General features: G+C 43.0%; 1 protein-coding gene across 3 annotated transcripts in view; it reads left to right on the forward strand.

The window, feature by feature from the left end:
- ARHGEF3 (Rho guanine nucleotide exchange factor 3) overlaps positions 1-26632 on the forward strand; it is a 296174-nt gene that overhangs the window by 244113 nt on the left and 25429 nt on the right. For 2 of the 3 annotated variants that reach the window (XM_021695012.1, XM_044921399.1), the window contains 2 exons: positions 9610-9717; positions 25236-25406. In XM_021695012.1, coding sequence (XP_021550687.1) covers positions 9610-9717; positions 25236-25406 — 279 coding nt within the window. Of the gene's footprint in view, positions 1-8179; positions 8303-9609; positions 9718-25235; positions 25407-26632 lie in introns of those variants that run through there. The other variant, XM_044921404.1, reaches the window with a different exon arrangement.

Raw genomic sequence — 26632 nt, forward strand, 5'->3', positions numbered from 1 at the left:
GATAGATAGATAGATAGATAGATAGATAGATAGATAGATAGATAGATGGATGGATTTTTTTAAAAGATTTTATTTATTTATTAGAGAGAGAGAGAGAATAAGCCGGAGGAAGGGCAGAGGCAGAGGGAGAAGCAGGCTTCCTGCTGAGCAAGGAACCCGATGTGGGGCTCGATTCCAGGACTCTGGGATCATGACCTGGGCCGAAGGCAGCCGCTTAACTGACTGAGGCACCCAGGCGCCCCATAGATAGATTTTTTTTTTTTAATGAGGCTCATTTTTAGTCATTTAGTTAGAAAAACATTAGCTAGGAAGGAGAACCTGCAGGAATGTGTTGTCTCTGAGGGATAAGTTACAAAGCAGGCTGTCAGGTCCCCCAGAGGGGAGGATAGGAGCCACTTGAAGTAAAAGTATGGCTTGGAGGAGGCACAGGCAAGAGTAAAAAAAAAACTGGCATCTCAGTGTGGTTTTGATTTGGATTTCCCTGATGGCTAATGATGATGAACATTTTTTCATGTGTCTATTGGCCATTTGTATGTCTTCTTCAGAGAAGAGTCTTTTCATATCTTCTGCCCACTTTTTGACTTGATTATTTTTTGGGTGATGAGTTTGAGAAGGTCTTTATAGATCTTGGATACCAGCCCTTTATCTGTAGTGTCATTTGCAAATATCTTCTCCCATTCTGTGGGTTGCCTCTTTGTTTTGTTGACTGTTTCCTTTGCTGTGCAGAAGCTTTTTATCTTGATGAAGTCCCAAAAGTTCATTTTTGGTTTTGTTTCACTAGCTTTTGGAGATGTATCTTGAAAGAAGTTGCTGTGGGCGATGTCAAAGAGGTTACTGCCTATGTTCTCCTCTAGGATTTTGATGGATTCCTGTCTCACATTGAGGTCTTTCATCCACTTTGAGTTTATCTTTGTGAATGGTGTTAGAGAATGGTCGAGTTTCATTCTTCTGCATGTGGCTGTCCAATTTTCCCAGCACCATTTATTGAAGAGACTGTCTTTTTTCCATTGCATGTTTTTTCCTGCTTTGTCGAAGATTATTTGACCATAGAGTTGAAGGTCCATATCTGGGCACTCTATTCTGTTCCATTGGTCTATATGTCTGTTTTTGTGCCAGTACCATGCTGTCTTGGTGATTACAGCTTTGTAATAGAGCTTGAAATCAGGCAACGTGATGCCCCCAGCTTTGTTTTTCTTTTTCAACATTTCCTTGGCGATTCAGGGTGTTTTCTGATTCCATACAAATTTTAGGATTGTTTGTTCCAGCACTTTGAAAAATGTCATTGGAATTTTGATCGGGATGGCATTGAAGGTATAGATTGCTCTGGGTAGCATAGAGATACCACCTTACACCAGTTAGAATGGCAAAAATGGACAGGGAAAGAAACAACAAATGTTGGAGAGGTTGTGGAGAAAGGGGAACCCTCTTACACTGTTGGTGGGAATGCAAGTTGGTACAGCCACTTTGGAAAACAGTGTGGAGATTCCTCAAAAATTCAAAAATAGAGCTACCCTATGACCCAGCAATTGCACTACTCAGTATTTACCCCAAAGACACAGATGTGGTGAAAAGAAGGGCCATATGCACGCCAGTGTTCATAGCAGCAATGTCCGCAATAGCCAAACTGTGGAAAGAGCCGAGATGCCCTTCAATAGATGAATGCATAAAGAAGATGTGGTCCATATATACAATGGAATATTACTCAGCCATCAGAAAGGATGAATACCCAACTTTTACATCAACATGGATGGGACTGGAGGAGATTATGCTAAGTGAAATAAGTCAAGCAGAGAAAGTCAATTATCATGTGGTTTCACTTATTTGTGGAACATAAGGAATAGCATGGAGGACACTAGGAGAAGGAAGGGAAAAATGAGGGGGGCGGAATTGGAGGGAGAGATGAACCATGAGAGACTATGGACTCTGAGAAACAAACAGGGTTTTAGAGGGGAGGGGGGAGGGGGGGGATTGGTTAGCCTGGTGATGGGTATTAAGGAGGGCACATATTGCATGGAGCACTGGGTGTTATACGAAAACAATGGATCGTGGATCACCACATCAAAAACTAATGATGTATTGTATGGTGACTAACATAACATAATAAAATTAAAAAAAAAAGAAAGAAAAAACTGGCCAGCAGGTCAGTGAAAAACCCCAAAAGGGTAGGAAGGCCTTGGCAATAGGAGGTGTCAACAGAAGTGAGAACACCATAATATTTGTGGTGACCTAGAAGTTTTGAAGGGTGAGAAGCTTGGGCATAAACCGTAAGACTGCATGAACCAGGCTTTGGGCCTAAGGATGCGGGTGGTAAAGTCAAGTCAAGACAGTCATGGGGTCACGTGCTTTACATTTATGTACCTGGAGAGTGGCAGAGTGGGAGTGAGGCTCTGGCAAGGATGGGAGGTCTTTGCCTTCTTAGTAGAAGATGGTGCTGTTGTAGGAATGGAGAGAAAAACATGAATTTGGGGAGGCAGAATTGGGGAAAGGGAAGCACTCTCATAAAATAAATACCACAGAACAGAAGTGTCCCCTCCCCGGGCAGTCTGGCCTTGAATGGCTCCTCTTCTCTCTGTATGTTTCTACATCAGAGTGGAACTCCATAGATTGTTTTATGTCATGGAGTCCCATGATTGGCAGCCTGTTGATGGTTTCTTGATGAGAGCAAATAAAAAACCAGTCAATAGAATAGAGCAGGGGCGCCTGGGTGGTTCAGTCAATTAAGCGTCTGCCTTAAGCTGAGGTCATGATCCCGGGGTCCTCGGATTGAGTCTCGCATTGGGCTCCTTGCTCAGTGGGGAGCCTACTTCTCCTTCTGCCTGCCACTCCCCCTGCTTGTGCTCTCTCTCTCTCTCTGACAAATAAATAAAATCTTTTTAAAAAATAGAATAGAGCAGACTTCAGGGAGTCTGGCAGCTGGGTCAGTGACTCTCCATAGGGTTGCTCATCTTTAAGTTTGAACGTTTCAAAGTAGCTCTCCCAGCTTTTGATTTCCCAGCCACACAGACCCTTCCCTCTTCTGGCCTATGTTAGTTGAAAGTTACTGAAATTCACTAGTGGGATTTTTTTTCTTTCATTTTATCAGGTTTCTTCTAATTGTGTTCAGTTCTAGATGATGTCTGTCATCTGTCTCTTTCAGTATCCTTTCTCACCAGACCCTGACTAACAGCTGAAGTACAAGTCTTTGATGGCATCTGTCTGCTCACTGATACATTTGCAAAATGGTTCTCTGTCCATTAAAATAAACCTTTGTATTATCCAGTGTCTGACTGTATGCCACAGGCAGGACTGTATACTGAGATCCCTTTGCCCAGCCCCCAGCTTTGACAGTTATCAACCTGTGGTCAGCTTTGTTTCCTACACATCCCTGCTCCCTCTTCCTGTATTACTATGAAGCAGATCCCAGGCATCCTATCATTTTGTTTGTCCCTTATTTGTATACATCAATGGTCAGGGAAAGTTTGTGTCATGCTTGGGCTGAATTATTTGGAAAGTTAAGACAATAAAATGTAGTTAGGATAGGGCTTACTCACATAAAGATAAGTCAGGTATCTCCCCTGCTTACCAGCGGAGGACCCTGAATACCCAGCTCCAGAATGAATCAACAAATCAAGCCTACACCATCTCCAGAGCTTGAAGACTGTCTAAGTGTGCTTTGGGAGGGTGCCGTACCTGGGAGTCTTTGGGTATGTCACAGCAGAAAGGCTGAGACTGAGGACAGCTGATGCAGGAAATGATCCCTATAAAGCCAGCAAGTAGTATAGAGCAGTGGTCTGCAAACTATGGCCCATGGGCCAAATATAGCCCACTTCCTATGGTCTTCAAGCAAAGAATCGTTTCTGTTTTTAATGGTTGAAAAAAGCAAAACAATAATATTTTGTGACATGTAAAAACTCTGCGGAATTCAGATTTTAGTGTCTATAATGGAACATAATCACATTCATTTATTTACATACTGTTTAAGGGTGATGGCAGAGATGAATAGTCATGACAGAGGCTAGATGCCCACAAAGCCTAAAACATTTACCATCTGGCCCCTTACACAAAGCTGTAAGACAGGGGTTCTGGAGCCAGCCTGCCTAGGTTTAAATCCTGGCTACCTCTTTTGAGTGACTTTAAGCACATAGCTCATCCTCTGCCTCAGTATCTCTATCTCTATCTTTAAAATATGGATCATCATAGTATCTACCTTGCAGGGGTATTAGGAGGAATAAATTAGTAGATATCTGTAAAGCACTGAGAGAAGTCCCTGCACGAAATATGAGCTTTTTATTATTATTATTACTATTATTTCTTTTTTATTTATTTTTATTTTTTTTATTCTTATGTTAATCCCCATACATTACATCATTAGTTTTAGATGAAGTGTTCCATGATTCATTGTTTGTGCATAACACCCAGTGCTCCATGCAGAATGTGCCCTCCTCAATACCCACCACCAGGCTAACCCATCCTCCTACCCCCCTCCCCTCTAGAAACCTGTTTGTTTTTCAGAGTCCATCGTCTCTCATGGTTCGTCTACCCCTCCGATTTCCCCCGCTTCATTCTTCCCCTCCTGCTACCTTCTTCTTCTTTTTTTTTCTTAACATATATTGCATTATTTGTTTCAGAGGTACAGATCTGAGATTCAACAGTCTTGCACAATTCACAGCGCTTACCAGAGCACATACCCTCCCCAGTGTCTATCACCCAGTCACCCCATCCCTCCTACCCCACCCCCCACTCCAGCAACCCTCAGTTTGTTTCCTACAATTAAGAATTCCTCATATCAGTGAGATCATATGATACATGTCTTTCTCTGTTTGACTTATTTCACTCAATATAATACCCTCCAGTTCCATCCACGTCGTTGCAAATGGCAAGATCTCATTCCTTTTGATGGCTGCATAATATTCCATTGTATATATATACCACATCTTCTTTATCCATTCATCTGTCGATGGACATCTTGGCTCTTTCCACAGTTTGGCTATTGTGGACATTGCTGCTATAAACATCGGGGTGCACGTACCCCTTCGGATCCCTACTTTTGTATCTTTGGGGTAAATACCCAATTACTATTATTTCATAATACGAGACTTCTCAACCACTCTGAGATTGTAACTTCTGTTCACTGAGGATGACGAAAGCCTCCTAGAGGGCTGCTGGGTATTCCTAGCACACCTCCTCTTTCCACAGAGATGGAGCCCTGCCTAAGGCTTCCCTGGTGTCCTCAAACATTTGAAAGACTTTTCTGACTCCATCAACCCATGGGCAGAAGCTTCTGCTAGCACAGCTGATTCTCACCTCTCCCTTGCTCCTGGCCAGGTGTGTAACAGCCAAGAGCAGTGTTGCCCTGCAGTAGAGTGGTCAGTCCTGCACTGATGAAGGCAGTTCTGGTCCCTCTTGGGCTGGGTTTGTGGCTGAGTGAAGGTAGTCTCATGGCACCTACAAACACAATGAGGAACACCCTCCTATTGCTCCCCAGCACCACTCTAGCTGCAAAAATGAAGTGCAAGGAGAATGAGTGATCGTTTCCTATATGCCACGTCTATTAGAATGGAATCATTTTTGAAGGAATAAATAGTTGTGCTAGATCATATTGATATGATAGGCACTTAACCTTACATGCCTGTAACCTGCTTTGGTTTTTCACCTGTTGGGAGGTAAGAATGAGGAGAAGGAAAGAAAACCATTGTCTCCCCTAGCGAAGGAGTAGTAAAATCTACTTAATAAAATCTCACCTTAGGGGTGCCTGGGTGGCTCAGTCGGTTAAGCGTCTGCCTTTGGCTTGGGTCATGATCCCGGGGCCCTGGGATTGAGCCCTGCGTTGGGCTCCGTGCTCAGCGGGGAGTCTGCTTCTCCCTCTCTCTCTCAAATAATAAAATCTTTAAAAAAAACAAAAATAAAATCTAACATTAAAAATAAAATGGCACGGAGTGCTTTATTCCCCTTTGTTTGTAAGTCAAGCCCAAAAGATGTTTTAAATTGCCGTGCCAATACATTTATGAAAATATGTGACCTCCATGCCTCTTCATTGTCTCCTTCCCTTCCTGCCCCTCTCCCTTCTTTTTTCCCCTTTCCTTGTCCTCTGAAAAGATAACAAGAAAACATTTGATAAAAGTCAGTATTCATTCATTATAAAAATTCACAGCAAACTTATCATAGAGTGGAACTTTTTCTACTTGATAAACGGTATCTCTTCCATGCTCTCAGCAAGCACAATTCATAATGATGAACTCTTCATAATAATCACTTTAGAATCAATTATAGTATACCCACTCTCTCAGCCTGTAATCAATAATATATAGGTGGCCCTAGCTAGTGCAATAAGACAAGAAAAACAAAAAACCTATAAGGCCTAGAAAAGACAAAACAAAATTTTGTTATACAGACAATACTGCCTACACACAATACCCAATGCCTTTATCTTTTTTCTGCTTTTTAACCTTTTTAGTGAGATGCCCTCCTGCCCTTCTTAAAATTGCATGGTGGGGGTGGTGTCTGCACTTGAAACAGGATATCTTGTGTCTGGGTTTAGCATCGATTTTGCCCAGCTTGGTCTGGCAGCTGAGTTGTTGGACTAGGAAGCTTCTGCAGGTTGTATTCTGTCATCTCTCTGTAAAGCCCAAAAGCATCCTTGGAATTGCATTTGCTAGTTTTCAGTAGAGCTATTTAACTAGAATCTGGAAACATTTTCCCCGAGGGCTCTTTTTAGATAGCAGTAAAATGTAGCTGGAGACATACTGAGTAAATGGAAAAGAAAAATCAAATTAGGCCAAGAATTTTTCTAATCTCCTAGTCTCACTGAAGCCCTCAAGGAGAACACCATAATTCATACTTGGCTCATGTGGGTCAGGCATAAAGCCTCCTCCATAGATCCAATAACCTATAAATGTTCTGGTTTTGAAATTGCACCTGCCTGCTTTACTGGATCACAGCACTAAATCATGCAGCAGTGGTTTCTGCTTCAGTTGTTCGTTACTTGGGAATGTCAGATTGCCAGAGAGCAGCCTGATGTTTACTTCCAAATGGGCAATGCCCTAGGAAAGAGTTTTAATTACAATCTCATGTAGTGCAGAGGGGCTGGCATCTGCATTGTGCATACATCTTGTAGCTGCGTAAACACCCGTGGACTGGGTCATACAGCAAAGTCAGCAGAACCTTAGAAAAGATGACACAGCAAGTGGAACAGAACTGAATCTTACCCCATCCTGCCAAGCATGCGATGCTCCCTGCCCCTTTTTAAAGCAAGAGAACCAATTGGCATTTGTCTTTCAGCCTCCCCATTCTGATACAGAATCTGTGATCCAGCACCTTTAGCCGTTAAGAAAAATGGAGATCTGGGAGTCTCCGGGCTCTGAGGTGTTTGCAGGATCATCTGAGACTAAGTCCTGCTGCCCCATGAGCCCTCCCCACCACCACCATTTGCTGCAATGCAGTTTGGACAACCAAAGGTGGTGATATCACAACTCTGGCATTTCCAGCCCGAAGCCGGAGCTAAATTAGAGAAATTCAGGGGCTGCTCAAGAGGGTGTGTGTGTGTGTGTGTTTAGTATGCTGGTGATGCAGCTCTGACATAAAAAATATTTTAAAAATCCTCCTCTGGGCACAGATGCTCAGGAGCCAGGCACTGGACAGGGAGCATCCCTGAAGGACATTGTCACCTAGAAGCAGAAGGGCTATTGGATCTTCCTCTTCAGCACGTCAATAATAGTAATGTGATGTCTCTCATATTGAGAGATTCATCCCTTGCATTTTGGAACTGAGTCTCCCCAGTGTTCGGAGAGTTTCCTACTGTCTGTTCCGCTCAGCATGCCAAGAAGCTGGAGAGGTCCCTGGCAGCCCAGATTCATTCTCTGTCTTGGAAAAGTATTTCACTGCTTCAAGAAATCATGAAGTCAATCCTGGCAACATTGTGGAATTGTTTTGCACTTTTTTTTCTTTAGTCTTTTAATGTTTCTATTTAAATGCCAGAAGGATCGGGTCTATTTCCAAGAGGGCTTCTGACATCTGAGATTGGCAAGGGCACAAAATGACATGAGAGTTTCTTGGCAAATTCCAAATTCAGGCAAGATTTTTCCAAGCACCTACTATGTTCAAAACACCTTGCAGGGATGTCCTGGAGAATCTGAAGTTCTGCCTTACCCCTCAAAACTTTGAAAGCAATGGCTGAAAAAGAAAGATGAGCATCTTGAGGCTTCCTCTGGAAATGGTTGAGGTTCACCACAGCAATTGGCAAGTTTGGCTTTTTCCATCAAAATTTGGTGTCTTCATGTGCTGTCCAGCATCTACAGCAGGTCAGATGGAACTTAGGAAGGCAAGGGTAACTGTTCTCTTTGTCTTTGTAAAATGTTTTGTCTGTCATGTCCCTCTTTCCCACAGCCTATTGTTTTTATGTAATTCTCCTCTGCAAAGACATTGGAATGGCCACACCCATCAGCTTGTTTTGGGGTAACTTGCAGATTTGCAAATGTTTTATGTGGAGGTGATTTTCAAAACTTGTGGCTGTATGAATTATAAAAACAGATGCGCACGGCAGGAATTTCTCTCTGTACATTTTCTCTTCCTGTTTGTTATTTATAAGTATTCATAGGTGCATTTCAAATATAGTGTAGATACAAAGATGCTTTTTAAATAGCCCAGCAATAGAAGAACTTCCTTTAAAAAAATTTTTTTTTAATTTAATGAACTGATAAAACAAACATTCCTTGTGCTTTAGAAAAGCCCCATTGCATAAAAGAAATTTGGGGAGTGGCTTCAGGCAAGATGGAGAAAGGGTTTTTAAAAAGATGAAACCAGGGGCGCCTGGGTGGCTCAGTCATTAAGTGTTTGCCTTCTGCTCAGGTCATGATCCCAGGGTCCTGGGATCAAGCCCCACATCGGGCTCCTGCACATCGGGCTCCCTGCTCCGCAGGAAGCCTGCTTCTCCCTCTCCCACTCCCCCCGCTTGTGTTCCCTCTCTTGCTGTGTCTCTCTCTGTCAAATAAATAAATAAAATCTTTAAAAATAAATAAATAAATAAAATAAAAAGATGAAACCAGAAGCATGAAAACACAACTGCCTGACCAGGTCATTGGATGGGAAATCTGAGGCAGCTTTTCTCTGCAGGAGGCATTGGGGAGAATGATTTTTTTTTTTAAGATTTTATTTCTTTATTTGACAGAGATTGAGCACAAGGGGTGGGGAAGGGAAAGAGGCAGAGGAAGAGGGACAAGCAGACTCCCCGCTGAGCAGGGAACCTGATGTGGGGTTCTATCCCAGGACCTGGGATCATGACCTGAGCCGAAGGCAGACGCTTAACAACTGAGCCACCCAGGCGCCCCAGGGAGAATGATTCTAAGTGGAAGCTTCTGAATTAAAAGCTGGCAGATATTGGGGGTGAAGTGTAGGGAGCAGACCCTACCCATTTGCTGTCTGCCCAGAGGCTGCTTCTGTTGATGTCCCCTGCCATTTCCCCTTCCCTGGCTCCTGAGCCAAGTCATCTCCACACAGCTGGAGTGAGACGGGGCACTGTTTATATTCCATAGATCGGTAGGAGTAGCTTGTGGAGTGGGACTGGACTGTAGGGTGGAGTTATGTTGTCCGTAATTAACCTTGACATTTTCCTTCCTTTTTTTTTTAACCCTCTAGGAGCCTAGTAATAAACGTGTCAAACCCCTTTCCAGAGTCACGTCACTAGCAAACCTCATCCCGCCCGTGAAGGCCACACCGTTAAAGCGCTTCAGCCAAACCCTGCAGGTAAGAAGGACACGGTGGGTTTGTGTTTGCAGAAAACCATGTTGTGTGGGAGGGGTCATTGCTGCTCTCCCCAGAACCTCCCCAGAGATCTGAATCAATGCTTATTTCAGCAGAAGAGAGCAAACGAGGGAACTGAAAGGAAGAAAGGTGTGTTTTCCAGTTGTAAACTGGGGTCAGATGGAGTCCTTTGAGGGCTGACTTGAGGAATCATCTCTGTCGGATCTTTCCTCAGAGTCCTATACCCCATCCATATGCACACTCACAGGGTTGGTCCTAAAGTATCTATGGGCTTCCTAAGAAAACCAGCAGGTGACATGAGCTGGAGGGTAGGAGAGCCTAGTACTTAGACCAGGGTCGGCAGACGACAGCATGAGGAGAAAAATTCAGCCTGCCCCCTCTTTTCTTATGGTGCACAAGCTGAGAATGGTTTTTCCTTTTAAAATGACTGGGGCAAAAGTCAAAAGAGGAACAATATTTCATGACACTTGAAAATTATATGACATTCAGGGCGCCTGGGTGGCTCAGTCGTTAAGCGTCTGCCTTCGGCTCAGGTCATGATCCCAGGGTCCTGGGATCGAGCCCCGCATCGGGCTCCCTGCTCAGCAGGAAGCCTGCTTCTCCCTCTCCCACTCCCCCTGCTTGTGTTCCTGCTTTCGCTATTTCTCTCTCTGTCAAATAAATAAATAAAATCTTAAAAAAAAAAAAAAAAGAAAATTATATGACATTCAAATTTCAGTGTCCATTAAGTAAAGATTTGTTGGAAAACAGGCATGCCTCAGTATTTATGTACTGCCTGTGGTTGCTTTTCCATTCCAGTGGCACAGTCAAGGACAGAGACCATGTTGCACACAAGGCCCAAATATTTACTATCTGGCCCCTTTACAGACAATGTTTCCTGACTCCTGGCTTAGAGGAAAGGCCCTGTAGTGGAAGCACTTCAGTTCTGACCTTGGCTCTGTCCCTCAGAGACTTTGTTACCCTGGCAGGTGACTTAATGTCTCTAGGTCTTGCTTTTATTCCTAATGGGTAAATTGGGGATAATGCCACAGCTTCTTGAGAATGGAATCATTGTAAAGATTTATAAGATAGTGCATTTAAAGTCCTTAGTATTGGGACGACTGGGTGGCTCAGTTGGTTAAGTGTCTGCCTTTGGCTCAGGTCATGATCCCAGGGTCCTGGTACTGAGTCCTGCATTGGGCTCCCTGCTCAATGAGGAGCCTGCTTCTCCCTCTCCTGCTCCCCTTGCTTGTGCTTGCACGCTCTCTCTCTCTGTCAAATAAATAAATTAAATCTCTAAAAAAAGTAGTCTTTAAAAAGAAATAAAGTCCTTGGTGTTTATAAGATAGTGCATTTAAAGGGCTATATTGCGGGGCGCCTGGGTGGCTCAGTTGGTTAAGCGACTGCCTTCGGCTCAGGTCATGATCCTGGAGTCCCGGGATCGAGTCCTGCATCGGGCTCCCTGCTCGGCAGGGAGCCTGCTTCTGCCTCTGACCCTCCCCCCTCTCATGTGCTCTCTCTCTCTCTCGTTCTCTCTGTCTCAAATAAAAAAAAAAAAATCTTTAAAGGGCTATATTGCTAACAAAACTATACTAAACCCTTTGTTAGCAATCACTAATTTACTAATTAGTTGGCTAAGTAGTAGATAGTAGCTACTATAATAATTCTTTGGTAAACAAGTGGCTAGAGTTGTTCTTAAACTCCCAATAAAGTTTATCTTTTTTATTATTATTATGTTAATCACCATACATTACATCATTAGTTTTAGATGTAGTGTTCCCTGATTCACTGTTTGTGCATAACACCCAGTGCTCCATGCAGAACGTGCCCTCTTTAATACCCATCACCAGGCTAACCCATCCTCCCACCCCCCTCCCCCTAGAACCCTCAGTTTGTTTCTCAGAGTCCATAGTCTCTCATGGTTTAAGGTGAATATTGAGATTTGTCCAAGGCCTTGGACCAAATTTCATAATCGTAAAAATCCTCTTGCAGATTGAAGCCAACAAAAGCCATGCCGCAAAAAGGCTTACCTTGTTTAGCTGAGAAGTTGTCTTGAGTCTGCCATTCCTTCCTTGTCCTGAATACTTTTGCTTAGCAGTATCTTTATCTTGGCTTTCGAGTTATTAAGAAAACTGTGGACCAGAACCCAAGGCATGTCCTATGCTGTGAAAATCTATGATTTGAGAACTATTTTAGGTCTCCCTCACCCCCTCCTGCCATTGCTTCTGCACCATTCAGCCAACATGCCATGATACTGCAGAGCCCAAGCTGTGCTTTACATTTCCCTATGGATGCTCTCCTTCTTCAGTGTTTATTCCCTGCCCTGTCCATTACTCTGTTAGCTCTCCTCAGTTTCTCCTGAATGAATACCTCATCACCTTAATTAGCTATAGGTTTGGCTCTGTTTCTCTCAGTGCTTGGGCCTGTGGGCCCTTGCTTATCCCCTGATCCCCTTTGTGGGAGAATGGAGAAGAAAAAGAAATAAGGTCATCTGGGGGAGCCAGATGAAGGGCTTTGAAGCTAGTGAAGAAAAATGTGTTTACCTTCTCTCCCCCGTGACCAGTCCCTCAGCCCTCTGGCCAAGTTCATCACAGGCTTCCCCTGGAAGATTCATCACCGCCCTAGTCCTGCACATCTGGTCTTTTGCTGAGTTCTGCTTTTTGAAAATTCTTTAGCCTGTCTACTGCCATTTCACCCTTTCCTTTCCATCCCAGTGGCTGGGGCTCAAGTTCACTCTATAGTTATTTCCGCCCTTGACTATGAGACCTCCGTGCTGCCAGCCATGTCTTCCCATTGGCTCTCCTAGGACAGTCGAACCTCTTCCCTGGGAAGGCCTTCACTCATTCTGTAAGCCTTGGGTGGGCCCTCATCACACACGAGGCTCTACATCCTGCCCTCATGTTGCTTACATCTTGGACAGAGTTGCCTTCTGGTGATTCATGGCCACATTTGGCCCTCAAATTGTGTTTTGTTTGGCTGTGAGGGGTTTGAGCTAACATATAAAAATCCAAACAATCCATATAAGAATTTGGAATTCCAGGGGCACCTGGGTGGCTCGATCAGTTGAGCATCTGACTCTTAATTTCAGGTCAGGTCATGATCTCAGGGTCGTGGGATTGAGCCCCGCGTCGGGCTCTGTGTTGGACTTGGAGCTTGCTTGGGATTCTCTCTCTCTTCTGCTCCCTCTGCCTCTCCCCCTGCTTGTACACACTCTCTAAATTAATTAATTAATTAAATCTTTTTTTTTTAAGATTTTATTTATTTATTTGACAGAGAGAGACACAGCGAGAGAGGGAACACAAGCAGGGGGAGTGGGAGAGGGAGAAGCAGGCTTCCCGCCGAGCAGGGAGAGCCAGATGCGGGGCTCGATCCCAGGACCCTGGGATCATGACCTGAGCCGAAGGCAGACGCTCAACGACTGAGCCACCCAGGCGCCCCGAGTTGGATGCTCTTCTGACTGAGCCACCCAGGCGCCCCTAATTAATTAAATCTTTAAAAAAAGAATTTAAGTTCTGGCTTCTTTTAAAGAACTGAAAAGCATGGCAGTGCTGGGCCCATGTCGCCACATGGTAATAATGAGCTGGATCTGGGTAGCCAGCCAATTGTCACCTACAAATGTCCCCACCTCTCCCAATTGTCCTTCCAATACCTGACTCCTTGACTCACTGTCGTCACTTTGCCTGGCCTGTAGACTCCATGTTTGTGCTCCTAGTTCTGGGGACAGCTTTCTGTATGCCTCCCACCGCAGCCCAGACCTGACTGTGTGTTGCTGTAAGATCCTCTATTGTCGTACCCTCAAAACCTTTCCTTTGGCTTCCCAGGCGGCCTTTATTCCTCCTCTCCCGTCTCTGCCTTACAGATACTACACTAGGAAGCCTGCAGGAAATATCTGGTCACCTTGAAAATTTGCACTGACCTAGAGAACTGGGACAGAAAGAAATCAAGCCATGTCTGAAATCCAGCAGACTGAGGCCAAACAAGGATGAGAAAGCCAGACCCAAGGGAGGGATCTGACATGTGGAAATTGGTTTCTAAAACCTCAAAGATTTTTTTTTTGGCAAAATAATTTTTTAATTTACTTTTTTCAAATATAATGATAAATAGCTAACTCCAGGCTCCATTTATAGGACAGAAACAAGCCAGCAGAAGCAGAATGGTAATTCATAACGGTTGTGCATGTGGACACAGAGAGAACGTGAGCAGTGTGCTTATGTTGTGAGTGTGTCCTTGGGGGGGGTCAGTGAATGGAACTATGCCCCTGTGTGCAGTTAGACAGCCGTGTTTGCAGGATGATCTGCAAAGCAGAGAGAATGCTCTCTTGCCCCCCAAATATCTCCCTGTTGGTCACCTTGGTGCATGCAATGCATGTTTTGCAGAATTATTTCCAGCCTGCATCTCAGTAACTGCCCCATGACTTTATTGCTTCCCTCTCCAGCTAGAATGGGATAGGGTACTAATGTGATCTGAGGAGCAGGGAGGAGGAGGGGAAGCAGGAGGCCCCAAAGGGATACTTCGTGGGCTGTCTTCACATCCTCTTCCATTTTGTGCTCAGTGGTCTTGGTGCCTGTTCCAAAAGGGGAGGAACAAAAAACAAGGAGAGTTGGGTAGAGGCTGCCCCAAACCTCTCAGCATTCATTCTTCACTCATAGGTGTTTATTATATATGCCTCTTCTACTTCCAAAAACAACTCCGGCTGCAATTGAGCAGCTTGGTTCTCTGTCACAGTATCCCTTGTCCCTAGTGCTGGCCTCACAGAGACATACATATCCCTTTCAGTGTCCAGTTATGTCTGAGGTTGGGTTCCTTTTATTACAGAAGAGATGACTTAGGCCCAAACACCCAAACACAATACTTTAATCAATAATGGAGCACTTAGCAGTCCTTCCTCTGGCTCCTCAGGAGACCCCAGCTTAGCTCAGAAGGATATCAGGACAGCTCGTGGCTAGCAGCTTTTCCAAAAACGTTAAAACCCCAGCCACAAATGGGAGTGGTCCTTTGCAGCAATGGTTCAAGCAGACACTGCAGAACTTGTTCTCTCTTGCCTCTCCTGTACCCATATAGACTGGGGGCTTAGGCCCCAGCACAAAGACAGCATTTGTGGAAGTTGGAGAGAGACAGCCTCTGCCTGGCCTTCTGTCTCTGTCTGACCGGGAAGTGAGTGCTGCCGATAGACTGGAGCACAGATGTCTGCATCCTTGTGGGCCTAAAAATCTCCTCAGTGGCCTACCAGAGAGGAAAACGTGGTCCGGCTCTGAAAGGGGCCTGCGTGCACCCCTCCTGTGCAGTGAGGACAGTGAGCTCGCCGTGGGCGAGTCGCTGAGTCCTGCCTCTCCCCGCCCCCTGGCCCTGCACAGCTGGTGGACGCATTTGAGCTGGGGCCAGTGCTGGGGCCCATGCGTGCTACGGAATGCTCTGTTCACAGCACTGTGGTTGAGGCCTGCGTTCTCTCCGAACATGAGCTTCATTTCTTTTCCATTATAAAAGTATAGGTTCGGTATGGAAAAATACAAAAAAGGAGAAAGAGAAAAGATTCCACTGCAAAACAACCCCTGTTAGTATTTTAATAATTTCCTTCCAGTGTTATTCTAGGTATATCTACATAACTTACATACTCTGAGCCTCATTTGGGGTTACTCACAGTGTACCCAGCCTTATCTTTGTCTGATCTGTTCACTCTTGGATTGAAATCTCCCACGGGGACCTGCATGGTCAGTTTCCCTTGGCATTTCTATTGGTCTTGGCCTTACGTATTTCCAAGCTATGCTGTTAGGCATGTAAAGATTCCTCTCATCATTGTTACAGCCTCTTGGGGGAAATTGTACCTCTCATTAAGGTTCAGTAATCCTCTTCATTTCTTTTAATGTTTTTTGTCTTGAGTTATGTCTCTCTTTTTTTTGCATTTTGCATTTTGCCTGGTTTCTCCCATCTCTTTTATTTGCATCCTTTCTTTGTCCTTTGGCTGGATCAGAATTTTCTTATGGCTTAAGGGAAGTATTATATCACTTTTCCAAGTTATTCTTGGAAAATATGATCTTAATGGACCAAGTATATATTATTCCAATGTGTTGATGTAACTTACTTTACATAACCAGTCTCCTATTAATGGGTATTTAGGTTGTGAATATTTTTTATATTATCAAATAACTCTGTATTGAATGTCTTTTGAAGCCATTCGTCCTATTTTTTTTTAAAGTACCTTCCAGGGGCGCCTGGGTGGCTCAGTCGTTAAGCGTCTACCTTCGGCTCAGGTCATGGTCCCAGGGTCCTGGGATCAAGCCCCACATCATGCTCCCTGCTCGGCGGGAAGCTTTCTTCTCCCTCTCCCACTCCCCCTGCTTGTGTTCCCTCTCTTGCTGTGTCTCTCTCTGTCAAATAAATAAAATCTTTAAAAGAAAAACTAAAAAAATAAAAATAAAAGTATCTTCCAATTGTGTTTTCTTTTCTGATTATAGAACAATCTTTTTAGAATTGAAAAATAGAAACAGAAAAGGGAGTAAAAGTCACTTGTAACCCCACCTCCCCATCATTAAATATCTTATGTAACATTTTGGTGTATACTCAGATAATCTTCTTTTACAATATACCTGCATGTGTGTTTTTTTTAAACAAAATCCTAATCATATGTATATGTATATATACTATTGTTTATATATGTACTGTCTTTTAACATGTTTTTGTCTTAACAGTATAAAATAACCTTACAGTATGAGAATACACTTTCATGTCATTAAGTATTTTTCACAAACCCAGTTCTTGATGAATTCATATAGTATTTCACCAAAAGGATATACCAGGTATTGATTATTCACTCTTCTTTTGTTGAACATTTAAGTTCTTTACATTTTTCTACCATTATAGATGATACTGCTTTAAACATCCTGATTGCAAACCTTATGTGTGGGTGTATTCCTTCCTTTCCTTCGATGATATTCCCAGAAGTGGAATTCTGGTCAAATTATGTAAACTCAAGGCATCTGATGTCTCTAGAGTCAGGCCTCTCTTTCTGGTGTGTACCTGTCTTGGGCAGAATTGCTCCTCTGTGTTCTCACATCCTAATTCTAGACTCGTAGTCACATTTTCCCCTCTCTTTTCCCACCGTTTTTTGCCTGCTGGGACATCTTCACAGGATAGCCCTTCCCGGGGCCCCCTTGACTTTCCACACAGAACAAGGTTGTATCTTACTTTTCTTGGTATGCCTAGCACTACATGTGACTTAAGATATGCTCAGAAATTGACAGTTACTGTTATTATTGCGTTTATTACTAGAAAAGTTGGCCATTGCTCTTCCTAGGGGCTCTCCAGGAGCTGGCAGTGGGTGCCCACCTAGTAATATTACATAATAACTGGGCTACTTCACAACAGAATATCAGCCCTCTCCCACTTGTATCCCCTTGGGGAGGATTGTTGTGGCTTAGGAAGGGTTTCTGGTACCACAGTCTCTCATTCCTCCATTCCTGGGCCCTTAGATCTGCGAAGTATTTCATTTCACTGAGATGCAGCAGAAAATGGGATATAATAGTGTTCTCCATTTATTATTCATTTTATTTACTGTGTTATTTGTTCTGCTCTAGACTTGTTGGGGGAGGTAATCAGTATGCAAAAGGAGACAGTGTGCCCTAAGTCACACAGGGCTGGAGCTGGCATCCTGCAGGGTTTTCACAGCGGCTCTCCTGGAGCCAGCTTCTGCAAAAAAGTCAGCTGGTCGTAATAAAGCCTGTAGTTTGCCGGGATCTAAAAATGATGACCAGACTTTTGGTCTGGAGCATCACACCTCACTGTTGTTCCTTACTCTTTGTTTGTCTGTGTGGCAGGGAGAGTCAACATTTCCATTTCAGCTCTTGGAATATTGTATCTGAACATTATTGTGCAAAAGCCATTTTATGGTGCCTAATGAAGAGGTTGAGCTGCTGTCCCAAGCCTCTGGAAGGCTTCCTAAATTTTGGGTAGAACTAAGAAAATTGTACGATATTTTCCCCACACCGGAACCAAATATTTTCTTCTGCTTTTCATTCATTCTACTCAGAATCTCTCTCAGCTACAGAAAGACTTCCTGCCCTGGGTCTATGGGGTTTGATTTTTTACTTTTATTGTGAATTGACTGGGTGCCTTTTTAATATGCATTAATCTGAATCAAATCCAAATATGATTTTATGTTTATAGCACCACTTCAAACTCCATATTCATGGTCTTGCACATTTGTCTACTGATTTCATTTTCTCTTAGTTAATATCTCTTATGGAAAAATCTGGAAAATAAATGTAGAGACATATGGAGATGAAAATTAAAACGTCCATAGTCCACCATCTAGGGGTAACATCTATTAACACGTTGTATTTTAAGTAAGGATCTTCCTTTTCTTATTTAACTCTACATGTGAGACTTTCCCATTATCATTAAGCTTTTCTTAAAATAATGTTTTTAACAAACATATAATATTCCATTTTATGATTACACTGTATTCAACTATTCTCTATTGGTCACTTTAGGCTGTTTCTAGATCTTTTGCTTTATAAGCAGCACTGTGCTGCTGAAGGTTTTCTCCTATCGGTTATCCTAATGGAGGTCCCCAAGGAACCATTTGGTCCAAGTAATTCAAAGATATGTCTGCTGTTTGCTAATGAATGAAAACATATGTAAACCAGCACTAATGGTAACAATGCAGCCAATGGTATGATAACACTGATAGGTAACATCCATCGCCTGTTGCCCACGTACCAGGCACTTGGCTAAGCCCTTGACATATTTTATCTTTTATATTTTATGTAATCCTCACTACAACTTTGTGAGGTACTCATTACTATGCCCTTTTACAGATAAGGAAACTGAGAGGGTGCCTGGATGGCTCATTCGGTTAAGTGTCTGACTCTCGGTTTGGGCTCGGGTCATGATCTTGGGGTCCTGAGATCAAGCCCCGTGTCAGGCTTGCACTGGGCAAATAATAAATAAATAAATAAATAAATAAATAAAATCTCTAAAAAAAAAAACCACACACAGATAAGGAAACTAACATCCAGAGAGATTAACTTCCCCAAGGTCCCTCAGCTACTGAGATGACTTCAAACCATGTCTGTTTTACTCCAAAGCCTGTGTTCTTAACCCAAATCCATGTTTTATAGTCAGAAGACTAGACTCTGTTCCTATTCCCACACTTACCTTGGGCCAGTCACTAAATCTCTTGGTGCTCAGATTTCTCATCTATTAAAAAGGGCAAAAATGCAAGAACCTGTCAAGTTGCCTCTCCCAAGACTAGAATGAGGGTCAAAAGTAATGGAAGCTACAAAACTGAGAAGTGTTATTTCTCAATTTAAGTTAATTGCTCTAATCAAGCCTTCCATAAGAGACTCCTCCAAGATGTTCTTCAAGACCATTTTCTAATCCCAGCCATAACTACTGTACATTTTGGTTTAATCCATTATAGTAGCAACATAGAAACCCATTTTCCTCTGACAGTCCCACCCTAACTTCCAATCCATTTAATAATAAACCATGTTACAAAATAGCAATGGTAACTGCAGAGAATTTCCCTAGCTTGAACTCTCTTTATTGGAGCCTGTTATCTTTAGCTGTAGAGACCTTCTGTTTTTGGAAAAGGGTGAGGGAGCACCCCGCTGAACAGGCGGCATTAACAAATTAAATCTGTTCCATCATGCCTCACCTGCTGGGTTTACATTTCCTCTGACATGTGTAAAGGGTCCCTCTTTTCCCACCTGGCAGACAGTCCCCTTTGCACCTGCAGCATCTTTTCCACATACCCAGCTCAGGCATATACACGAGCACCCATTTCCTAAATCTGCGTCATCTGTGCCTGTTCTAGCTATTGTTATTTTAGCTGCCAGTAATTATGAGCTTTAGGTTTTTGACTCATTTGCTGAACTGGATTCCCTCATGGAAGCTCTTGCTTGTCCTGGAACATTTTTCGTTCCCCACACCCAGAGGGATCTATGTGCATGTTTCTGTTTTTAATGCCACCCTCGCAAGGCTGGGTCTTTCCTAGTCAGCATGGACTGGTGTTTCTCACCCCAGGGGACATTCAGCAATGGAGGTGTTTTGGTTGTCACAATGGGGATGCGGGCACTACTGGCATCTAAGGGTTAGTGATAAGGATGCTGCTAAACATCCTACAAGATACAGGACAGCCCCTCACAACAAAGAATTTTCTGGTTCAAAATGTTACTGGTGGCAAGGTTTAGAATCTCTGTCATGGACTGAGAAGTAGCCTGAAAGTCACTTGTTTGGGCACATGCTTCCTACCACACTCTGAATCTAACAGTAGGGGAAGCAGGATAGGATATTGGTTAAATCTGTCACCAGGGGCCTGGGTTTGGGGGTGTTGGGAACTGAAATAGACCAGACCTATGTCATCATTCTGAGTTCACCATTGACCTGGGTTTAAATTCTGGAGCACCACTCATTAGCTGTATGACCTGCAGCAAAGTGTTACCCTTTCTGAGCCTCCGGTTTCCTTATCTGTAAAATAGGGCTAGCAATCCTTACTTCTTGGTTATACAGGGTTCTAAAGCTCCTCTCACCATGCCCAGCACAAACAAGGCATGCTGTTCATTCATTAAGCAAAATTGTTGAGCCCCTACTATGTGCCAGTTGCTAATAAGTCCATCAGTGAACAGAACAGATAGATATCCTTGCCTTCCAGGAGCTTACCCTCTACTGGGAGGAAACAGACATGTCAGAAACCAGTAAATGACATCACACAGCACATGGTGAAAATAGAGGAAAATAAAGCAGGAGAAGGGGGATGGGCACTGGAAGGGACATAGCTGTTCTCCTCCCTCAACAGGCATCCTCTTCTTTGGGGTTTTTCTCCTAGCAGTAGTTACATGTTCCTTCCCCAGCTCCAATCCTCTCATCTAATTGCGCCTAGTTGTACTGAGGACTGGGAGAGGTGTAGGTCATGTTGTATGGTCTTAAATACTTGTCCATGGCTTGGGTCTGGTTGGCTGGCTATCAGCTGTCCCCAGGGCTGACCAGTGCCGACCACACACCTGACCAGCATTCTTTATTGTACTTTGGGGACTTTTCAGCATCCTTCCCCTTTCTAAGTGGAGTTAAAAATAAAACGTTTCTTTTAATCCAGCCCAACCAAACGGGTTAATCTGTTTGGTCAAAGAGCCACTCAGTCATTATTCCTAAAAAATAAGTAAACGCATTCCCTCTCCATAACTAGATTTAAACTCTTAGAAGGCCCATATCACTGAAACCTCCCCCCAGTGCATGATTTGCATATAAGTAGCAGGCATATGGCCCTCTTGATAGAAAGAGATCAGGTTTGGGAGCAAAACAGATCCGGTTTTGAATCCTGCCTGAGCAAGTGCCTTAGCCTCCCCGAGCCTCAGTTTCTTCATCAGTAAAGTGGGAATAAACCCCCACCGTGTGGGTGGTTGTGAGGATCAGAGAATTCATCAGAAGTGCTAAGTGTGGGCAGGCACATAAAGGCCCCTCTTTGATGTATGTGAACTTTGCCCGGTCCCTTCCCCCTTTGCTCCCAAGCCCACCACTCACTAAGGAAACACAAAACGAAGAATTCTTAATAATAGAGCTCACCTAGTATAGCTCACCTCTCTCTTCCCCGCCCACCCCCCCCCCCCCCTCAAACTACAACAGAAAAATATCTCCAGCTCTCTGGGAAATTTTTCAAGAAATACATAAAAATATGCTCAGTCATATTTTTCAAAAACATGAAACTGGAGTTAAGGTATACAGCTGACCCTCGAACAATGCAAGGGTTAGGGACACCGACACCCCCCACACTCTGCAGAGAGATGAAAATCCATATATAACTTTTGACTCCCCCAAAACTTAACTACTTAATAGCCTGCTGCTGACCAGAAGCCTTACCAATAACATAAACAGCCAATTAACACATCTTTTGTAGAAGTACTATATACAGTATTCTTACAATAATGTAAGCTGGTAAAAAGAAAATGTTATTAAAATCATAAGGAAGATGGGTTGCCTGGGTGGCTCAGTTGGTTAAGTGTCTGCCTTTGGCTCAGGTTATGATCTCAGGGTCCTGGGATCGAGTCCCACATCGGGCTCCCTGCTCCGCGGGAAGCCTCCTTCTCCCTCTGCCTGCTGCTCCCCGTGCTTGTGCTCTCTCTCTCTGACAAATAAATAAATAAAATCTTTAAAAAATATATTTAAAAATAAATAAATAAATAAAACCATAAGGAAGAGCAAATACATTTATAGTACTGTACCATATTTATTGAAAAAAAAATCTGCATGTAAGTGGACCCTCAAAATTCAAACCTATGTTGTTTAAGGATCAGCTGTAGTTGTTTTCCCTATTAGATTAATAATAATATCTTGTTGATAGAGTGTGGAAAAAGGTAATTCACATACCTTTCTGGGGACAATGAAGTTGAAACAGTGTCTGGAGGTCAATTTGGCAAATTTGGAAATGCATGTCAAATGCTAAAATGTAGATATTTCTTAGACCAAGGAATTCTACTTAAGGAATCTGCCTTATAAAAATAGCACAAATACATAAAGGATGTTCACTAAAGCACTTTTTGTAATAGCCAGACACTGGAAACGATTTTCATGTCCATCAGTGGGAGGTTGATTAAATCCATGTGGTCCATCTGGACCATGGGATACTAACTCTGCACTCATTAAAGAGAAAGAGTGGTTTTGGGGTGATGGAAATGTTTTGGAACTACACAGAGGTGGTGTTTGCACAACATTGTGAATGTACTGAAGGCCACTGAATTGTTCACAAAAATGGTTAATTTAGGTTATGTGAAATTTACCCCCATAAATTATTTTTGTAGAATGAGTCTTATATGCAAATACGAAGAGACATATTGTTGAGTGAGAAGAGAAAACATTCTGTTTTCTGTGATCATTGGCAAATGCATTTAAAAGGTCTGGAAAGATCTAGAACAGACTTAATAGCAGTTACTTCTGGGAAAATGAGGGGATTTGTACTTAGTTTTATATACTTTTGTAATGTATGAAAATTTAAAGTTAGCATAAGTTACTTGAGAACTGGTGGTGAGGAGAGGGGAATTTTAAGTTGGTCAGGGGTTGAGTTGAAACTGTTACAAGGTGGGCGGTTGATTCTCTCGAGTGAAAGTGGAAAATGTCTTTCATTTTGAATCTTATTTTTGTGTTTTCCTCTCTTTCTACTCTTTAATTCCCACCCCGGCTGTAATCAGAACCGAAAACTGAGATCAGTGAGTAACCTGATGACTCACTTTGCTTGTTTTGACCTTTCCGTGCCTGTGGCTAATTGATTCTGAGTGCGGAGGATCTGCAAGCATTAGTCTGGTCACTGTTTATAAGGGCCTGTTTTCAAGAGATCACAAGGATTTGCGATATACCATTAATGAACCATGTATTTGGTGCAAGTTCTTTCTTGACCAGCATCGGGGGCTGGTCCAGTGATCATGAGCTCACTAATGAGCCCAGGGGCTCTTGGAAGGCTGTGTCAGCCTGAGGAACTCATGTTGCTACTTGTAAACAGCTAACTTCCTGCTTCAAGAAGGTTATGATAATACCTTGAAGCCCCTTGGAAGTTTCTTTTTACATTTTTCATTTATTCATTTTTTCTTGAATTATAAAAAATTTATAAACAGGATAAAAAATCACCTATCATGTCATCGGGCAAAAACAATAGAATTTTCTGGTGTTCCTTTTATATCTTTGTTCTTGTGCTTTTTTTCATAACTAGAAACAGTATTCATATACAGATTTTAGTTCTGATTTTAACTTACATAGAAGGGATTTTTAGCTGTTAAAATGGTCTCAGAATTGTCTAATTGGCTAGATAGTATACCATCAAGCAGATGAATTATAACTTATTTAACAATGCCCTTATGTTGAATAGCTCCCTTAAAATTCTTTTCTTTCTTAAATTTTATTGTTGAATCTCAAAATATTTGGAAGCTGCCTTAGACTGTCTCAGTGAGGCAACCTCATATGTCACATGCAAAATCAGTTCTTGCCCTCAGGAAGTTTATAGATCAGGGCAGGTGACCAGTAAGTGTAATAAAATGTGATCATTGCTATATCAGAGCTATGTCCAAATTGCTCTGGGAAAGTGGTCAAGGTTTCTTAGAGGAGGAGTTTGAGGTATATCCTGAGGACACTTAGGAGTTAGCCAGCTAGTAAATGAAAGAAAAGCATCCCAGGAAAAGAAGATTGCTTGAAGGAAGTACAAAGGGATGGCAAAGCATAATGCATTTAGGAAATGGCAGATTGCCTAGTAGGGCTGGAGAATAGAGGGCTCACAGGTGAGTGGCAGGAAGTGATTCTAGTTATATAGACTGTTGTCAGATTACAAGAGGCCTTCTATGCCAGACTGAGGAGTTGGAACTTCTGAAGGCCATGCACATGTGGCCACAGCCATGTCTTACTAAATAAGAATGTGGTTTTGAGCACAGCAACACCTCAGTGCTTTGGCAAAGTTCCCAATAAGGGTGTTGAAATCTTCTAGGATGAAGGCTTAAAGATGATTCACTTAGCTTTCTTCTTGATCATTTGTACTTGTCGTGAGAAGGCACTGTGATAGCATGTTTCAGCCCCAAGAGTGGACTTCAGGTAGTCAGAGCACCCCAAAGTCTACCAGAGCCTCTAGAAAAATAAGAAAATACCTCAAAGACAGGCATCATTTGCTGCCAAGATGGCATTTAATATACATATTAGTTGGTAGTTTTCAAATTGACAGAATCCCAACCGAAGTTAATATAAACAGAAGGGGGAATGTATTAACCCCTTAATCGAAGAGTGGCTCTTCCTGGCTTCATGTACAGTGGGATCCAAGGGTTTAAACAGTGTGGTTAAAGCTTGCTCCCTCCCTCCATCAGTCCCTCTCCCTCTGTCCTTCATTCTGTGTGTCCCTTTATTCTCCTTGAAAGCAGATAGACTTATCTGCATGACTAGAGAGAGCTGCTGCAAGAAATTCCTGCTTATTTTGTCTCTTGGGTTCACAATACTAAAGGAATAAAGACCCTCCCACTCTTTCTCCCATGAACCACTTAGCACATTTTGGAGAAGCAGGTACCCGTCCCTGAACCAGGGTGGAGGACTACTCTGACTGGTCAGGTCTGGGGCATCCCACCCAAACTGTGCACCAAGTAGGATACCCAAGGATAGCGGCCTTCTGTTCCTTGATGGAGGAGGAGAGTGGGAGTACTAGCCAGATGTAAAGGACATCCACTGCTGTTAATCCTTGTTCTTCTGAAGAAGGGGGGTTGTCCGCTGGAAAAAAATGTGGAGCCTGTGGCTTCTCTGAGAGCTGCCTTTGTGTATGTTTCTGTGCCGTGTCCGGGTCTTACGGAACGGATACTCCCAGTACATGTGTGAACGCAGCCCCTTTGCCCAATTTCCCTTAGCACGTAGGCTCAAGAAAACACCCCACTTCCCAAAAGGCCTTGTGGCATTGTCCTCTCTTTTTTGTGAATATCTGATTTATATTCTGTCAGTGACAGGAAGCTGCTCTAACAATCCACCCAAGTCCTGCCATGGCCCCGTGATGGTTTGTTTTTCTCATTGTTTAGCGTTCCATCAGCTTCCGCAGCGAGAGCCGTCCTGACATCCTCGCCCCCCGACCCTGGTCCAGAAATGCTGCCCCCTCAAGCACGAAGCGGAGAGACAGCAAGCTGTGGAGTGAGACCTTCGATGTGTGCGTCAATCAGATGCTTCCGTCCAAGGAAATCAAACGTCAGGAGGTAGGCTCAGGACCCAGGAGTTGGCCCTGTGTCTGGAACGAAGTGCGCTATAGGCGAGAGCCAAACTGTGTCTACACCGCGGGCTCCCAGTCAGTTCTTCACTGCATTTGTAGGAGGACAAATGGGTGTCACGCCTTGTAAGGAACTGAGAACCCAGCATCCAGCTGGGTGGGCGGCCCCTGCTTTAAAAAGAAACTGATGTGAAAATCTGAATTTACAAAGAAAATGAATCAGGAAGTGTCTGTTTAGGATCCCAGAGCTCTCAAAAATAATCACTTGAGTTATATGTTGATAGCAACTTCTAGAATATTTTAAAATGTTCAGTTTATGAAACTTTGATTCGGTTTTGTGGAGAACTTATCTAGGGAATGCAGTTCATTTCATGACCTGTAAGTTTTCTGTATCAATAGCTCTAAAGGACTATGGTCATCTTACCCTTTATAGAAAGCTTGTCAAGTGCCAGGCTGTGCCCAAAGCACATCCAGTGCATCATCTAGTGAAACCCTTGGAACCCTCCATTTTTGTGGAAAACCCGACATTGGCAAAAGGCATACTTGAAAGCTTTCTAGGTTTGGGCTCAGCAATTCCTTTCTAGGAATCTGTCTGCCTTCTTATACACAGATGAAAAGATATATATGTAAGGTTATTCATATGTTTATAATAGTGCTGAAAAGAACCTGAACATCTATTGTCAGGGACTGGCTAAATAATGAATATCTACAAGATATACATGGACTACAATGTAGCTGTAACAAGAAGTGCTGGTATGCATGTATGGCTAAGTGGATAAGGCAAGGCACAAAATAGGGTATATTATGTCCTTTTACCATCTATGTGAAAGAACAAGGAAAAATGAATATATGTGTGTAGGTGCACATTTTTGCTTTGTAGAATTATAAAATATTTCTGGAAGGATTCCCAGGGAACTGGTAACATTGTTGCCTTCTGGGTGGGAACTGGGTGGCTGGATAGACGTAAGAAGGAAAGTTTTCACCATATACCCCTTTGTGCACTATAAATTTTGAACTGTGTTAATGTATCACCTATTTAAAAGAAATAAGAAAGCATTTTAAAATAATACATGCACTGAAAAAAATCTGTGAAGAAATATGAAGAAACCCTAACAATAGTTAACAAGATGGTATTATGGGTACATTAAAATTTTCCACTTTCCACTTTTTTATGTTTTCCCAAGTGTTAACAGTATGCCTATATAACTTGTACGA

Source organism: Neomonachus schauinslandi, chromosome 1, assembly GCF_002201575.2.
Source record: "Neomonachus schauinslandi chromosome 1, ASM220157v2, whole genome shotgun sequence".
In the NCBI taxonomy this organism is placed as follows: Eukaryota; Metazoa; Chordata; class Mammalia; order Carnivora; family Phocidae; genus Neomonachus; species Neomonachus schauinslandi.